The 17323-nt window shown below is 50.1% G+C and overlaps 1 protein-coding gene across 4 annotated transcripts; it reads left to right on the top strand.

The window, feature by feature from the left end:
- The first annotated feature begins 704 nt into the window (after positions 1–704).
- Mavs (mitochondrial antiviral signaling protein) lies at positions 705–17050 on the top strand. Of its 4 annotated transcripts, none has more exons than XM_013356459.4 (7): positions 705–815; positions 4632–4775; positions 6422–6599; positions 7801–7967; positions 9056–9212; positions 11311–11786; positions 12691–17050. In XM_013356459.4, the coding sequence occupies exons 2-7, from the start codon at positions 4659–4661 to the stop codon at positions 13123–13125; spliced, it is 1530 nt and encodes a 509-aa protein (XP_013211913.2). In that variant the 5' UTR covers positions 705–815; positions 4632–4658; the 3' UTR covers positions 13126–17050. The 4 variants fall into 4 exon arrangements, with proteins under 4 accessions (XP_013211913.2, XP_077907605.1, XP_077907604.1 ...); XM_005320511.5 differs by lacking the exon at positions 705–815 and adding an exon at positions 893–1032; XM_078051479.1 differs by lacking the exons at positions 705–815; positions 4632–4775 and adding an exon at positions 822–1032 and having other exon boundaries at positions 7822–7967.
- Positions 17051–17323: the final 273 nt, after the last annotated feature.

The raw sequence follows: 17323 nt of genomic DNA, 5'->3' as shown, positions 1-17323 counted from the left end.
AACCCAGTTAATTTCCCCAAATCTTTTAATCTCTCTTTGAAATAAGAAGTATAAACCTATTCTACCTGATTATTTTGAGAATATTCAATGGGCCCTTAGATATACAGCAGGTATCTAATAATTGCTGGCCTTTCCCCACCAAGTGTCCGGTGTCCAAGCAGAGGACTCTGCTGCACTGCACTCAGGCCCGCACCCTCATCCAGCACATGCGCCTGGCAACTTGACATCCCTACCCAGCAAGTTTCCCGCCCAGAACCCGCTCAGATCCCGCTCCCATGGCCCAGTGTGCGAGTCGCCGGGCTAGGCACTCGATCCCCAGTGACCTGTACTTGTCACTCAACGTTTATTGAACATGAAATGTGTGCCAGGCCCGGGAGACGCTGGAGTGAGCGACACGAAGACCCTCTCTCCTCAGAGCACCTAGCTGGAGGAGGGGTTGCTTCACCTGAGGAGTGCGGGGATTGGGTTCCAATCCTGCAAGGACTCGGAGGCGAACAGCCCTCCAGGCTTCTGGCCTGAACCTGGAGTTCCCCCTGGAAGTGGCTCAAGACAAATAAGGGAAGAAAACAACCTGCTCTTCTGCGCCCCCTGCAGGAAGCTAGGTGCATACCCAACGCCCTTCGGAGCGCTTCCAGGCCTACTCGCCAAGGCCAAGTGCCCGCCCCTGCCGCGGAGTCACCAACGGTGGCCACGAAGCCCCGCCCCCTGCCTAGCCAATGGACGCAAGGGCCGAGCCCCGACCCGCCCCTTCCCTGTGGGGAGGGTTCCTTGCTGGAGACAGTGGTCAGCTGGTCGCTGGGTCGTGACTGCCCTAGGTAAGATCGCCGTCCCGGGCGCTGGGTCCTCTGGGCTCTGCATGCATCGATGCCCTTCCGGGAGGTGGGCTGCAGCGGCAGGAGCCAAGTGGGTCTCGGAGACCGCCGGGGCGCGCAGGGCCCGGGGCGCGCAACTCCGGGAACCGCAAGTGCCAAGCACTTGCGTTTCGGGACTCCGAGGGCTCCTCGCGCCACCTCCAGCACCCGAAGAGAGTGGGTAGGTGGCTCAGGGCGCCTGCTCAGGCTCTGGGGAAAAGGTGGGGCCGGAAGGAGACGGGCTGAATTACTCCCGCCGCCTGCAGGCCCAGGGTGACCCTCAGGCTAGACTGGGCCTGGGTGCGCCGACCTGTGGCAGTAACTCCCGCGAGTCCGAGTCCGCTGCCGCCAGTCCCTGGGTCTTGACAGTTCTGGCTGGTGGCCTCTGCTCCGAACAGCCTCCCTGCCCTCCGCGGACCTGGGTCCCGCCCAGGAATCCGATCCGAGGCTCCGAGGCCTGTCCCATGGGAGGGTGGATATTTCTTTCCACTACGCGCTCAGAGGCTCTAGGGCAGTCGGGTCGGAAACTTTGTTCCGGGGTCTGGAACACTCTGCTACCTCCTCCCTTCCTCTGATATCGAAGTGCCAGAGAAAGGGTGAGCATGAAACCAAGCAAGAACGCCATTCTTTGTATGGATGCTGTGAAGCTTCAAAAACATCTTGTAGGACAGTCAGTTACCTGGGAATTGAGGCTGACAAGGAGAGCAGCCCTCTCTCAAAAGATTTCCCCTTCTGCCAAGAGAAAGAGATTAATGTTGCATCCTCCCATGTGCATCTCCTCTGGCCACCCCCATCCCGCCCCCTTGACGACCTTGGCCCCTCTGCAGGCATAGATGCAGAGGGCTGGCTGTGTGGCCCTCACTTTCTCCAGGGGCCTTTGTGCCCTGTAAGGTACATAGCCAACTGCAGTGAGGTAGCACATCTTGGGTTCAATTCTTGTGTGGACCCCTGGCCAGCTGTGTAAATGGTATCACTTCTTTCCTGGGATTGTCAAGAAATCAAGTGGTAAAAATCTCAGGATATGTCTATCTCTAGTGAGCCCTCAATCAATGTGAACAAACATGGGCTTCCATTCCTTTTGGTGGGGTCACATCACCCCATCTCCCCCTTAAGGCTTGAGACTGGGCTGTGGAAGAGCGCCTCATGGGACTCCCTCCTAGTGCTCTCCTAGGTGCCATGGGAAGGTAAGGAGAAGGGGTTCCATAAATCTCCACAGAGTTGTCTTTGTGCATCTCCTGAAAGATCAGAAGACCCATAGCTTCCTGCTCTCTGGACTCTCCATCACTAGCAATTGTCCCACCAGGAGTCTGAAGCATGGTGGTCAAAAAGCAAATCAAGCAACCTGGGGCTATGAGACCACCAGATAGGATTGCTGTCCCACATCCTATGTGGTGAGGACCTGGCACCTGCAGCAGCTATAGGTACAGTCTATGATGCAACACTGTCTCTGTGCATGTGGGTATCATGCACACTGAACACCCACTTCGTCCCCTATCTGCTTCCTTACCTCTTTGACAGTGCTTTTGATATTCAACAGCATCTTAAGCTTCACATGTTCAAAATAGACCTCTGGAGTTCCCTCTTCACCAAGGCTCTCACATTGCTTCCCTAGCTTAGTAAATGGCACTTTTCTCCCACCCAGTGCCCAGGGAGTCATGCTTGATTCCCCTCTTTCCTTCACCTTCCTCATCCACAAACACCAGGAATCCCACTTCCCCTTGCCACTTCTGTGGTTATCATCCTGGCCATGTCCAATGATGTCTCCCCCCGAACCCCACCCTGAGTGGCCTCCTGCCTTGTTTCCTGCTTCCATTGTGGCCCTTCCACAGTCCTCATGACCACCAAAGAGGACTTTGATGTAAATAAAAAACTCTCTTTTCCTTGTTAGAACCTTCTAAGGGAGTTTTCTATTTTTCTCGAAATAAAACCCAAAGTCCTTTCCTACATGAGTGGCTCCTACCAACCTCTGTGACCTTGATCTTTGCCTCTCCCCTTAGCTTTCTGAACCTCGACCACACTGGCCTGCATTCTATTCTTCAAACATGCCAAACTCATTCCCATCCTAGGACTTCCTCATACTGTGCCCTCTGCCTGAAACACCAATCTTCTCACAGCTGAGAACAGCCCAACTCAAATGTCTCCAACTGAGAAGGGCTTCCTTAATTAATTACCCCAGTTCAAGTAGCATGACCTTCTCCAGGATGTGTCTCATTGCTCTGTTTTGTTTTCTTTACAATTTGTATTGCTTTTTGGAATTCTCATTTAGGTTTGCGTTTAACATCTGTTATCTCTCCCACCCCAATGAATATAAATTGGATAATGGCACAGACCTTATCTCTCTTATCCCCTGCAGCACTCCCTGATGGGGAGGCAAATTAGAAACAAGCAAACGAACACACCTATACTTGCAAATTGTGGCAAGTACATAGCTATCACTTGTATTTGGAATATTTTTAAACTTTTAAGCTTATATGTCTGAGCTGAACAATTGTATTGTCAAAACAAACTCCCTGAGCCATTTTAAGGAAAAGGCTGGTAACTTGCCTGGGTCATACTGTTCAGGGCAGTAAGTCAATCTCCTGCCATAAGAACACATATACAAGCTTTAAGGGTGAGTCTGCAGGCATGTTCTGGGAAGAACCTGATCCTAAACCTCATTCCTTTGCTTTTCCAGTGACTAGAAAGCTCCTTAATTTCTTAGTAACTTATTTTCTTCATATTTATAGTAAAACGATCCTTTTGTATGTGTGTTGGGGGGCGGTGTTAGGTCTTGCTAAGGTGTCCAGGTTGGCCTTGAATTTGTGATTCTACTGCCTAGCCTTCCAAATTGGGATGGATTACAGGAGCATGCCACTGAAGGGGGAGTCCTATTGTTATTATGTTGGACTTGTTTTTTTCTTTATTTTGGTATACCCCAAAGAGGCAACACTTGTAGGTGACTCTCTTACTATCCTGCCTAAGAGTCAGGAGGGGAAAAGGTATATATATCCCCTAGTCACAGCAGCTAGGGGCTCATTGCAGACCCTCCTCAACACTGAACAACCTGCAGGATAGAAATGGGTCCTAGAAGTCCAGTGTGGTGGCACACGCCTGTAATCACAGCAGCTTCAGAAACTAAGACAGGAGGATCGTGAATTCAGAGCCAGCCTCAGCAATGGCGAGTCGCTATGCAACTCAGTGAGACCCTGTTGTTAAATAAAATACAAAATAGGGCTGGGGATATGGCTCAGGGCCAAGTGTCCCTGAGTTCAATCCCTGTTCCCATCTCCCTCAAAAAAGAAAAAAAGAAATTGGTCCTGGGTCTTCTGCATCTAATTTTTTTCTGGTCATCAATTCATTTTTTTTTTTTTTAATTTTTGTTTTTGGGTACCAGGGATTGAACTCAGTGGCACTCAACCACTGAACCACATCCCTAGCCCTATTTTGTATTTTAATAGAGACAGGGTCGCACTGAGTTGCTTAGTGCCTTGCTAAATTGCTGAAGCTGGCTTTGAACTTGTGATCTTCCTGCCTCCACCTCCTGAGCCGCTGAGATTATAGGCATGTGCCACTGTGCCTGGCCCATCAATTCATTTTAAACCAATTATTGGAGAGCCTCTGAGAACTAGGCAATATTAACATAGAATGTTTTAAGAAATAAAAGATTAAAGGGAATAAAGCAAAAATTCAAAAACATGGAGAAAGAATTATGATTTGTCCAACCCTGTTGCCATGTGCAATGCCTTTTCTTCCAGTCTTTTTACCTCTCTCTCAGTCTATTCTCCCTTCCCCGGGCCGCAGCCCTATCTCTTTAGAAGCTGAGCAGCCATGGCCTTTGCTGAAGATGAGACCTATAAATATATCCGCCTCCATCACAGCAAGTTTTGCTGTGTTAATGTTCTGGAGATTCTGCCTTTTCTGCCTTGCCTGACAGCCAGTGACCAGGTGAGCAGGGAAGTGACAATTGGACTTGGGGCTGGGGGCTGGGCTGTGGAATTAAGCTCAGCCCCATGCCAGGTTTTCACCCAAGCCAGGGCCTATTACTTTTTCTTAGTTCCCCTCTGTCTTGCTTCTTGTGTTCTCTGCTTTTTAACTTTTAGATGCAACGTGGTTCAGGGTGGCTTTTCTAACCTTGCGGAGCTCCCTCTTGTGTTGTTTTAGTGTAGTGCTCAAAAATATGGCACTGACTCTGGTCCCTTTGCCCATTATTTTTTAGATCCTCTTTTCTTCCCTGATGGGTTTTTGTTTTGTTTTGTTTATTTTTGGTATCAGGGATTGAACCCAGGGATGCTTAACCACTGAGCCACACCTACCCCAGCTCTTTTTATTTTTTATTTAGAGACAGCGTCTCATTTAGTTGCAGCGATCCTCCTGCCTCAGCCTCCCAAGCTGCTGGGATTTCAGGCATGAGACACTGTGCTTGGCTCAGTTTTGAGAGTTGAGAGGGGCCAGATCTGTCCTGCCCCACCAGGACTTTCTGCAGACCCCTTAAACTAACTAGTTAATGAAATGAATGAATCCCTTACAATTTTAGCTGTTCTCAAATGGTATCCCTGTGCTCCTAGTAGATGCCTGTGGGCTCTTTTGGCACCCAAAAGACATGTCCTCCAGTGTCTCAGGAGCACCATTGCTTCCTCTGTGTCCTCCTGTGTAAGTACCATTAGAGCACAGGTCTGGGGTAGTTGGAGTTTTTGTCCCAATTTGTATTGATGAGCTTGCGGGCATATCTTGTTACCTAGTTTGTAGTAAATGTTTTCTCTGAGTTTTCATTTCTTCTAGTTGCTCTTTTTGTTTGTTTGTTTGTTTTTTGTTTTTTCCTTTGGACCAGGGATTGAGCCCAGGGACACGTAACCATTGACCACATCCCCAGCCCTTTTTTAAATGTTTTATTTTGAGATAGGGCTTTGCTAAGTTGCTGAGGCTGGGCCTTGAACTTGCAATCTTCCTGCCTCAGCTCCCAAGCTGTTGAAATTACAGGTGTGCACCACCATATCCAGCTAGTTGCTTGTTTTTATAAGGGAATTTGAATTAGTGTAAAAATGTAGCTGGTGTCTTCTTTCCAGATACCCCCTCCGCAGTGGCTCCCCAGAACCCTCATTCCCCCTATTTGATCCCCTTCCTTCTCTTCTTTGCCTCTTTTCATCTTATTGTTGCTACATAACCTTTCCTTCTGCATCCATCCAAGCCTTTTTCTTTGCTTTAGGGCCTGTCTAAACCCAAGGCTTTGCCTCAGATTAACTGGGTTTGGATTCCTGTCCCACTGCTATAGGATTGATGCTACTTTGCTTCTGCTAATGCCTCAGTTTCCTCATCAGTGTATAGGGATAATAATAGCATTAAATAAAAATTCATGTAAAACCACAACAGAGAGCCTAGGACATTGTCACAGCCTATTTCCTGCTAGCTGCCTTTATTGTTGTTGGTAATTTCTCTTCTTCACTCCATTCCTGGGCTCCAGTCCTGGTCTTGTTCTGAGCTCTGACTCAATTTCAGGGGCTTTCTTGATGCCCCCCCTGCAGTGGCTCCTCTGTGGGTGGAGAAAGAGTTGGGGCCACCTGGCTTGAGCAGGGTGGCTGCACTGTGTCTTCTAGGATCGACTACGGGCCTGCTACTCAAGCCTGGGAAACCAGGACACACTCTGGGAACTCTTCAACCGCCTCCAGCGCCGGACTGGTTGGGTAGATTTCTTAATCAAGGCACTGAAGATCTGTGAGCAGGCTGAGCTTGCTGAGGAAGTGGCTCATGTTTACCGGAGCAAACTGCTTCCTGGTGAGCCTCCTGTCCTGGCCATTTCTGGTCACCCTGCCTCCATCACCCCTGAGCAATATATACACTTGAGTGTAAATCCTGGCAGAGCCACTTATTATCTGTGTCCCTTTGACCAAGTTCCTTAATTTCCCTGAACCTCAGCCTTCTCCTCTGCAAAATGGGGCTAATGGCAATGTCTATCACATCGGGCTGCAATAAATAGCATAGGACGGTACCTGCTGAGTATTTAGCTGGGGCTCAGCACCTCCCATGTGCTCAGTGCGGGGGGCCTTCTTTCAATTTTGTGGCTGTGGTGTTTGCCTCCTTGTTTCCTCTTCTGTCTCATATTCCCCCATCCATTCTTTCACAACCCTCTCTCCACCTCCCTTAAGTTGCCTGATTATTCCTTAACTACTCTTAAGGTCCCTGGCTGGCTTGAGTGCCCAGAGGGAATTTTGTGGGATGGAATCTGACACAGGAAGAAAAACTGAATCAGCCCTATCTAGTTCAGACTAGAGGCTATCCCAGAGATCCTCACTCAGATTTATAGCTTTGGAACACTCATCTTCTTCTCCTCTTCCTTCCTCCTCTCTCCTTTCCCTGGGGATTGAACCCAAGAACGCTTTACCACTGAGCTACATTGCCAGCCCTTATTATTTTTTTATTTTGAAACAGAGTCTTGCCAAGTTGCTGAGGGCCTTGCTAAATTGTAGAGGCTGGCCTCAATCTCGTGATCCTCCTGCCTCAGCCGCTTGAGTTGTTGGGACTACAGGCATATATTACCATGCCCCTCCAGGCTTCTTTTCTCCCCCCACCTCTTTCTCCCTTCTTTCCTAACTGCTGTCTTCATTTGTGGAGATTAGTAGTGATCCCCCCTGAATACAAATGGTTGTGGTAGTATCTGGGGCAGGATGTGTCAGGGATCAATTAGGTATAACAGCCCTGAGAGAAAAAAAGTCTGGGGACGTAGGAGGAGTGACCGCTGATGTAGCCTGGGTGCTCATGCAGCTCCCTGCCCCACTCATGTCTTCCTTCTCCCCAACTCTTCTCTCCCTCCCCCTCCTGTCCCCATTCCCATGATGCTTATCACCCCTGGGGTTCATCCCATGTCAGGTCAACTTTTAGAGCTATGGAGGGAGGAGGCCCCAGAGCACCCAGGCCTTGCCCGTCACAGGGAGAATCCCTGGTTCCTTCTTGGTATCACTGTATCTTTGTTCTCCAGGGAACCCAACCTGTTCTCCAGCCCCTCAGGCAGCACCGGCAGCTCCTGGCAAGGTCCCAGGGCCCTCTGCACCTGCTGTGGCTCACATCCCCTACAATGGCTACCGAGAAGATCCAAGTTACCCCAGGCCTGTGCAGGACACACAGCCACCAAAGTCCCCAGGAGAGGTATGTCCTCAGGGTTCACCCCAGGCTTCCTGTTTTTATGTTCTTGTCTGCTCACTTCTGTGCCCCCACCTCCAGCCTCTTGGAAGTCTTCGTCTGCCTCCCACAAGTCATGCCTGATCTCTGTTAAGGACCCCAGGCTCCTTCAGTGGGGATCTGCTTCAGCCCAGCTCCCAGACTACTGACAAGGTCTTAGGCAGCCCCCAGCACTGTCATCAAACAGCTGGGAGGCCACACTTTACCACGTGGTCATGCGAGATGTTGAGCTGGGTGGAAGAACCTGGGAGTGACCAGATTGGGGAGTATTGTGAGGGAACTAGAGGTCTCGGGTGGCTGGAGGGACTGTAATTATCACAGTAAAGTTAAGTGTGGAGAAAAGATGACACATTATATGGAGGTATGATAAGTGGTCTGTGGGGAATTAGGAGACACCAAACTGTGGACCTGAAACCACAGGGTTTGTGCAGAAACCCCCGAAGAAAGTGCTTTGTGCAGTGGAGACCTCCACATGGCCAGACAGATGGATAGGGACCCTCATGGGACAGTGTGTGTGTGTGTGTGTGTGTGTGTGTGTGTGTGTGTATATTTTAAAGTTCTGAGGAGTGAACCCAGGGTCTCATGCCTGCTAGGCAAGTGCTCTACCACTGAGGTATACTCCCAGTTCCCTGGGGTGTTTTCTTTGAGCCCATCAGTACTGCCCTACTACAAGGGGTGTCCAGTTCCCAGATGTAAGATCATCTGTGGACAGAGGGTCTGGCGATGACCAGAAATAAGAAAAGAGCTCCTTTAGAAGTTGTCCTTAGCTGGGGACAATGGCGAATGCCTATAATACTAGTGACTCAGGAGGCTGAGGCAGGAAGATTGCAAGTTTGAGGCCAGCCTAAGTAACTTAGCAAGGCCCATAGCAATTTAGCAAGACCCTGTCTCAAAATAAAAAACAAAAAGGGCTGGGATGTAGTTCAGTGGTAAAGCACTCCTGGATTTAAGCCCTAATACCCCCACAACCACCACCACCAAAAAAAAAAAGGAGATGCTCCGGGAACATCAGCTGTTCTTTGCCAGCTCTTGTCAGCCATTTCTCTCTCTCTCAGAGTTCAGAGCCAGCCCCACAGATACCCAGTTCCAGGGGAGTCCTGAGGAGACCTGCTGGCTCCTTGGAGCCTTCCTCTAACCCAACATCCCTCAGCCTTCCGACTTCCAGCAGGCATCAGGAGCAGGATCGAGAACTGGGTGGTACCCACATAGCAGGTATGCATGTGATATGATGTTAGAGGGCCTGTTTGACCTCCCAAGTGAAGGTTAGGATTAGAGTTGCCCCTTGGGCTTCCTTGAACAGGAGCAAAGTGGGAATAAAGTGCATTCACCCCAGGTACCAAACCAGTTCCTCAGTTGAGTGTATCAGTTAGTGTTTGCTGTGTAACAAACAGTTTAAAAAACATTATTATAAGTAGATTAAAATACAAGCATTTATTTAGCACACAGCTGACCCAGCTAAACAGTTGTTCTGGTCTTGGCTGAGTTTCCTCTCCTGAACTCACTCATACATATACTTATTCTGCTTCTGCCTTATTGGAGGGGGCACCTTTATTCCCTTCCATGGGTTTCATATCCTCTAGCGCACAGGCCTTTCCCATGGCAGCTGGACTGAGACCTCTAAGCAAAGAAGAAAGGGCTCTTGAAGCATAGACTCCAAACTGGCACAGTGACCTTCCTTCCTCACTCTGTGGGCCTAAGCAAGTTATAAAGGACAGCCCAGATTCATGAGAAATTGACTCCATTCTTAGATGGGAGGCCTACAGGTTAGCCAGGACCTGGAGGATGGGGAAAGACAGTACAAAGCTGGATTGGCTATTGTCAGAGGAGCCCTTCAGTACTACCCTACTACAAAGGGGTATCCAGTTCCCAGAAAGTCACTAAAATATCTCAACCCCCAGAGGAAGCATGTCTATCATCAGCCAGGTGCGTGGACACTACACCAGATCTCAGTACTCCCCCTCAAGGCTGTGTAGCTGACCACCCTGACCTGGCATGTCTTTCTACTACTTCTCAAACTGTATTCCATATGACACTTGTGCCTGGCCTGCCCTCAGTACCCTGGAACAGCCACAAGGCACAGGGATATTTAAAAGTTAGGAGAAACCATCTTGTGCCCTCCACTCTTGTCACCCCCAAATAGTCCTGAGCACCTGTTTGCACTTTACAGTGTTATTTTGTCATGGAATGCCTTTTAGGAGATGCTTCTATGAATCATGAAGGCAAAGGCACCTGATTTCAGTGCATTGATGGACACAGGTCCCACGAGAGTCTGTGGTACTGCATTTAGGGGAGGGGACATGAGACATCACTTCTTTTTTAGAATTCTTTCCTTTCTTTCCCAGGGGTTTTTAGATATACATGACAGTAAAGTGTATTTTGACATATTATACATGCATGGAGCGTAACTTATTCTAATTGGGATCCCCATTCTTTTTTTTTTTTTTTCCTTCCCGTACTGGGAATTGAACTCAGAGGCACTCAACCCCTAAGCCACATCCCCAGACCTATTCTGAATTTTCTTTAGAGACAGGGTCTCACTGAGTTGCTTAGCAGCTCGTCGTTGCTGAGGCTGGCTTTGAACTCGTGATCCTCCTGTTTCAGCCTCCTGAGCTGCTGGGATTACAAGCATGTCCCACCATGCCCAGCTTGGGATCCCATTCTTGTGGTTATACATGATGTGGAGTTTCAGGCATCACTTCTGACCTTTGTCAACCTTGGGGTCTGGTGTGTGCATCCTCAGAGTTCCTGATGACACTGCCTCTATGGGCTGTCACCCTGTGTCAGGTCCTCTTCCTAGGGTGGCTTTGCCTTACTCCTGGGAACTGGCCAGCCTCTGGTACCACTTGACTAGTGTGAGCAGTTCTGCTTGAACCACCCTGCTGTCCCTTGCCCTGATCCAGTGTTGCTCCTGCTGGAGAGTGTGGGGGACAGCAGTGAGGGGAACATCTAGGATTCCACTAGCTAGAGAGAGAAAAAGGCAGAAACAGGACAGGGAGGTGTTCTGGGTGGGAGAAACAGAAGCAGAAAGAATAGGCAATAATGATCTTTAAGCTCCTGGATGCAGTTAGTGGGAAGGATGACATTGGTCTTGTGATAGGACAGACTTGGGGATATAGGTCAAGAACTGCAGGCAACAGTTGAGTCTCAGGTCTGAGAGTGATGACCAAAGGGACTATAGAGTCTTCTCCATGCACAGGTGATTGGGAGGCATGTTGCAATAGGGCTAATGTGATTTGAGACACAAGGACCTTTCCCCAGCCCTGAGAGTGACGGTCCTTTGGGTTTATGCTTCTACTTTTGCTACCTGCAGGTGCAGTTTGCAGCTCCACATCAACCCGTGGGCCTGTGTCCCCGACTGTCTCCTTCCAGCCCCTGGCCCGTTCCACCCCCAGGAAAAGCCACTTGCCTGGACCTGCAGTGTCAGCTCCTGCATCTGCTGGTCCCTCCTCCATTGCCTTGGCTTCTGTAGAGGAGATTGGTGACCATAATAAGACTGCCATCTGCTCTAGTGAAGCAGAGGTACCTGCTGATTCAACAACTACCAGCTTACTGCCCTCCAAAGTGCCTGCCAACTCGGCCCTTGTCAGCTTGGGGCCCTCCAAGTTGCCTACCAGCACGAAGCCCCCTGGTGCAATGCCCCCTAAAGTGCCCTCCAACCCAGCACCATCCAAGTTGCCCATCAACTCAACACGTGCTAGCGCCATGCCACCCAAAGTGCCTACCGCTACCATGATTCCCACCAAGGTGCCTACCAACACGATGCCCTCCAACGGGAGCAAAGCCAAGGTGAGTCCTGGCCCCTCTTAGCAGTGCCTCAGGCCCCTTCCCTCTGGGCCCTGTCCTTGGACCCTTTCCATTCTCCATCCTGTCTCTAACCTGGGCAAGTCCATGACCTCTCCTTAAAGCTGTGGGGACAAGCTGGCAACCTGCCTCATCCTCTAGGAGGAATGACTGTCATGAAAGCCCCTAAGTATCATTGCCCCAAGAGGGTCAGGCATGGGGCCACCCTACTGGTCATGTGCTTTAACTCATTGAGACTCAGCCTCCAGTTAAGCTTAGCAACACTGATCTGTCGATGAGAAGCAGTGAGGGGTGGAGCATGGTGGCCCACTTGCCTTCATGCCTTGCCCTTCACCACCAGTATGTCTAGCCTGCCTGTGACCAGGCTTTCCAAACAGCAATTCCAGGCTTTCCAAACAGCAATTCTCATGTCCCCTCCCCTAAATGCAGCCTGGAGCAGCTGCTCTGACCCATTAGCCCCCGTAGCTGCCCTCTCCAAAGCCTCGCATCAAAGCCTACTGCTGCAGTCTGCCTCCAGGAATCAAGTTCCTGAGGCTCCAGGACACTGTAGCTGCCCTGTGATCCTAAGGCCTCAGCAACAGGGGCTTGCTGTCAAGGGCTTCCCTGGAGTGAGCTCACAGGCAGACCAGTGAGTTGGGAGAGGGCTGCAATGAGGCCATCAATGAAATGATACTACAAAGCCTTGTCTTCTTCCCCTTCTGCCCTCTTTCCCACCAATGGTCGGGTCTCCAAGCGATGGTGTCTTGCAAGCCAGGATATAGGAGGGAACTGAGAAATTTGGGCTTGGGCTACTAGTTCATGCCCTGACTCGAGAACAGGGCCACCCACTTTGTCTGGCTTATCTCCCTCCCATACCCATCCCCTTCCAGCACTTTCCTTTCTTTCCCAGGAGACCCCAGGGACTCCAGCAACCACAGTCACCATTGAAGGCAGCTCTCCTTGGAGGGGTAGCAGCTCTGGGAACTTGCGCTCTGAGGCCGAGCTGAGCAAGCCTGGTACCCTGGTATCGAAGGTCGACAGCCAGCCATTTTCTGGCTGTACTGAAGATCTCGCTATCAGCAATTCTCTGGTCCTGGAGTCCAGCCAAGGCCCAGAGGAAAATGAGTACATGTCCTTTGCTATCCATGTGGCTGAGGGTCCCAGTGCTGACCTCCTGGATGGCATCCCTGAACGACCTGAGGCCTCAGAGCCCCAGGAAGAGGAAGAGGAGGAGATGGTGTGCTCAACAGCACCAGGGGCTCTATGGTGGCTGGGGACTGCCGCAGCCAGCGCGCTCCTGGCGGTGTTCCTGGTGGTGCTGTACCGGCGGCGCCCACTGCGATGAAACCTCCATTGCCCACTGCACCATGCATCTGCCGCATTCCCACGGTGCCCTTTCCCCAGGCTGGCAGGGGCCGGGTCAAGCAGGGGACCTCGAGAACTACGGGCCTGATGGAGGAGTGAGTTGTGAGGACAGTGTTTTCTGTCCTAGCTCTTGTCCTCTGCTTGTCCCTCACCATCCTTGGCTTTCTAGGCTCTAAGCGGCCCCCAGTGCTTCAGACCTTGCCTACCTGGTAGTCTCCCTGTGTGCTCCTAAGGAGGTCCCCTCCACCAGGCTTTGTCTCCCTTTGCCCAAACCTGAAGATCAGGACATGTCCCTCATTCTGCCCAGGTCCCCTGAGGCCAAAACATGTGTGCTGGGTGGGGGATTCCCACAAGATCTTGTTCCCCGCCCAGCAGCTCAGCATCCTGACAGCAGCAAGGTGCCTAGTGTTCAGGGAGCCAGCTGCTTTGGGTTCCCTGGCTCTCTAGTCCCCCTCCATTGGCCAGGCCACCCTGGAAGAAGGTCCAGTTCCAGTGGACCCAGGGAAGCCAGAAGCAGCCACTAGACAGGAGGAAGACCCTTGGAGCCTTTCTCCAGTCCCCTTACCTCCACCTCCTGTCCTCCATTCTCTTTGGCTTCCTACATGGGTTGGGGAAGGGACCTGCCTAGTGGGCAGAATTCAAGCCAGGTTTAGATTTCAGCTCTTCCCTTTCTGGGCTGTGTGACTTTGGCAGATGTTCAGACTCTCTGGTCTGGTTTCCCCGCGTGGACAGTGAGCCTCTAGCTCATCCTTCATGGACATGACATACAGGATGCGGCATCCCTCCTGTCTAACCAGGTAGAGCTGAGGGCTTAAGAGGCAGAGTGCATGGCAACAAGGGTGCGCTGTGCATTGAGGGCAGGCTCGGCTGCATCCTGCTCATCATCTCACTAGCTCTTTAATCCCAGGCAAGATATTAACCTCTGTGTGCCTCACTTTTCTCACCTGTTAAATGTCCACACACACACACATATACACATGTACATACATACATGTATATTCTAGTGTTGTCCTGGGGATTAAATTAGTTTATCTATGTAAATCTTAGACTGAATCCTGGCATTTCCTAGGGACTGGATATATGTTATTATTGCTAACAAAAGGGCAGTGAGTAGAGCACTTGGCTATACTTTTAGAGGTAAACCCAGACCCTGCTACCTTCTCCTTCCTTATATCTGCCTCTTAACTTCATCTAGTACATTTGCGAGTTGTTGGGAAGGGAGGTCCATCCAGTGGGCAGCTGTTCTCCCCATCTCCAGCGGCCAGGTGTGTTCCACCACCTCCCTGGGTGGGAAGATAGCTATACTCTTCACACATTGAGGTGCACTGGGGGGGTATCCTCTTGGGTTCTTTTCAGATGGCCTTTGCTGGACAAATGGTAGACACAGGAGCCTTCTCCATTTCTGGGCTCTTCAAGGGGCAAGAACTAGAGCCCTTGGAGACATCAGGGGTGGGGCTTGTTATGTAAAGCTCACGGCAGCTTTACCCTACACTGCCCTAGGGAACTTCCACAACCTAATGACCTCTACTTCTGAATTTCAGCCCCCACTCTAAACCTAACAGCCTCTAACTTGAATCCAGGTGTGGTCTGTCCCCAAGCTATCTATATCAGTACTTTTCAATCCCTTGGTCTTAACCAACCACTGTATCCCCCACCTGTACCCCCAGGTGCCAGCCAGCCAGTTTGTGCACAGGTCCTAGTTTTAATGTGCTAGCCTCCCAGGGTACTTTGGGGAAAAAAAAAAAATCTCACTGGGTGGAGTGGCCCATGCCTGTAATCCCAGCAGTACAGGAGGACCAAATGTTCAAGGCCAGCCTCAGCAATTTATCGAGAACCTAAATAACTTAGCAAGGCCCCATCTTTTTAAAGAATTAAAAAGGGCATAAAAGGAGACATAAAAAGGGAATATAGTTCAGTAGTGAAGCACCTCTGGGTTCAATCTCCAGCACCCCCTGAAAAGAAAAAAAAAAAAAACTGGCTCAAGAAGGCAACACGTAGTCCCAGAGAATCACTCAACTGGGGGATTTCTTTTTGTTGGTGGTGGTGCCAGGGATTGAACTCAGGGGTGCTTAACCACTGAGCCACATCCTCAGCTCTTTTTATTTATTTTTTTTTATTTTGAGACAAGGTCTCCCTAAATTGCTTAGGGCCTGTTAAGTTGCTGAAGCTGGCTTTGAACTTGATATCCATCTGCTTTGGCCTCCTGAGCCACTGGGATTACAGGTGCACCACTGTGCCCAGTCAACTGGTACAATTTCAACCACAGTAACCAGTCATTGTTGGCGATATATTGGGTCAGGTATGTGGGAAGTGTTCAGGGCCCTCCCAGCACTTTTCAGATTATACCGCCTCAAATCCTTGATTTGGCCTGCACTTAACACTATCCCTGTCTCAGCTATTATCAACCTGAAGACTTAAATGCCACCTTCAGGCAGAAATGGGAATTAGAGTCCAGTCTCAAGGATCCTGTTCTGGGTTGTGACTTTCAGCTGCAGGAAGGTTTACAAAGAAGTGTGAACTAGGAAGTTCACCTTCACAGCCATGGCCCAGACAAGGTAAAGGCTGGAACACAAGGAAGGGAGAAAGGACCTCCACTCGCAGACGGGACTAGGGGACCCTTGAGGTCAAGGCTGGGTAGTCCTGGAGAGACCAATGCCCTCCTAAGTGCCCAGGGGCAGACCCACCTGCAGCAGAACCCCTGTCCACCTTCTTTCCCTGGCCGAAGCATTTCCTCAAAGCCCTGGGACTGTTGTAGTTTCTGTCTTTCAGGAAAGTACCCTTGGACTTTGCTTTGACCTAACAAAGCCAGAACAGTGCCACTCCTTCACTTCTCTTGCTGGCCACCCTCAGGTTTAGGGAGCTTCTTAGTCAAGGATGAGGGTGATACCCTTTACCCTGCCAGGTCTCAGATTATTAATACCTTCTTTTAGAAAACATTTATTATGGCCAGCTTTCAGACAAATGCAAAAGTAGAGAGACTAGAATAACAAACCAGTATGTGCCCATCAGCTGGCTTTAATATCTTGGCCATCTTGTTCATCCCTGCCTGTTGACCCCTTCCTTCCTCTTTTCTTTGGTATGGGGGGGCATTGATTCCAGGGGCATTTTACCACTGAGCTACATCCCCAGTCCTTTTTATTTTTTATTTCAGGGTCTAAGTTGCTTAGGCTGGCTTTGAATTTGCCATCCTCCTGCTTCCTCCTCCCAAATTGCTGCAATTACAGCCATGCACCAATGCACCCGGCTGCCCCCCTTTTTTGAGTACAGGTTCTTTGTATAAGAGTGTGAAGGGTTCAGAAAGCCAAGGGAAAGACATAAGCTGGAAGGATTTTAAGATCATCTGTTTTCTCCCAGGGCAGCATTAGGTAACAATGAAGCATCCACGTTGTGGTCTGTTGGCCTCTGTAGGTGACATCCTTCTTGAACCAGTTCAAAGCATGAGCAGCACTGGACTCCATTTTAGGAGGAGGGGGCTGCAAGCGTCCTTCCATTGTCAAGCTCCTTGGAGGTGCCTGCTATTGCTCCTGTCTCAGAGAAGTGACAACACATGAGACATATACCCCATGGCACAGCCCTTCTAACCAGCAGAAGTCCTCATGCTAGGCAATGTTCAAATTCCAAGTCCTTGGGCCTTGAGGTTCCACACTTGCCATGGGTGCACTGTCATGCGCCTAAAGGCCAAGACCCACTTCCCCCTGGGAAGGGAGATGAGGGGTCTTTGGTCTGAAGCGTCTGTGCTGGGATTGATACCGCTCCACAGAAGATAGTCACATGCTCCTTGCTTTCTTAGTTTTTTTTCTTTAGCCCAGGCCTAAGAGGTCCACAGGGGGTTCTGGGTGTGGTCACTGTGAACATTCTTCACTTGGCTGCTGCTAACAACAAATAATAATAAAGGTCGCCACTAACGTCTGACTTTAATTGCGTGTTAGACACTGTGCTACACATATATTAGTTCATTTAATCCTCACGATGACCCTAGGAAAGAGATACCATTATGGACCCAATTTATAGCTGGTTTACAAGACTGGGAGGGAAGAAGGACAAGAGGGACAATGACTCCTAGGCCCCAGAGCTAGATGCTTCTTACGTCTATGAACTTCAACTGACCTGATATCTGGAACAAAGTAAACCATTTAAAATGAGATCATCACACCATCACATCAGTGCCCAGTATGCCA

This window comes from Ictidomys tridecemlineatus, chromosome 5 (assembly GCF_052094955.1).
Source record: "Ictidomys tridecemlineatus isolate mIctTri1 chromosome 5, mIctTri1.hap1, whole genome shotgun sequence".
In the NCBI taxonomy this organism is placed as follows: Eukaryota; Metazoa; Chordata; class Mammalia; order Rodentia; family Sciuridae; genus Ictidomys; species Ictidomys tridecemlineatus.
The sequence above is the reverse complement of the archived record's forward strand: the minus strand, read 5'-3'. Positions and strand labels throughout refer to the sequence as shown.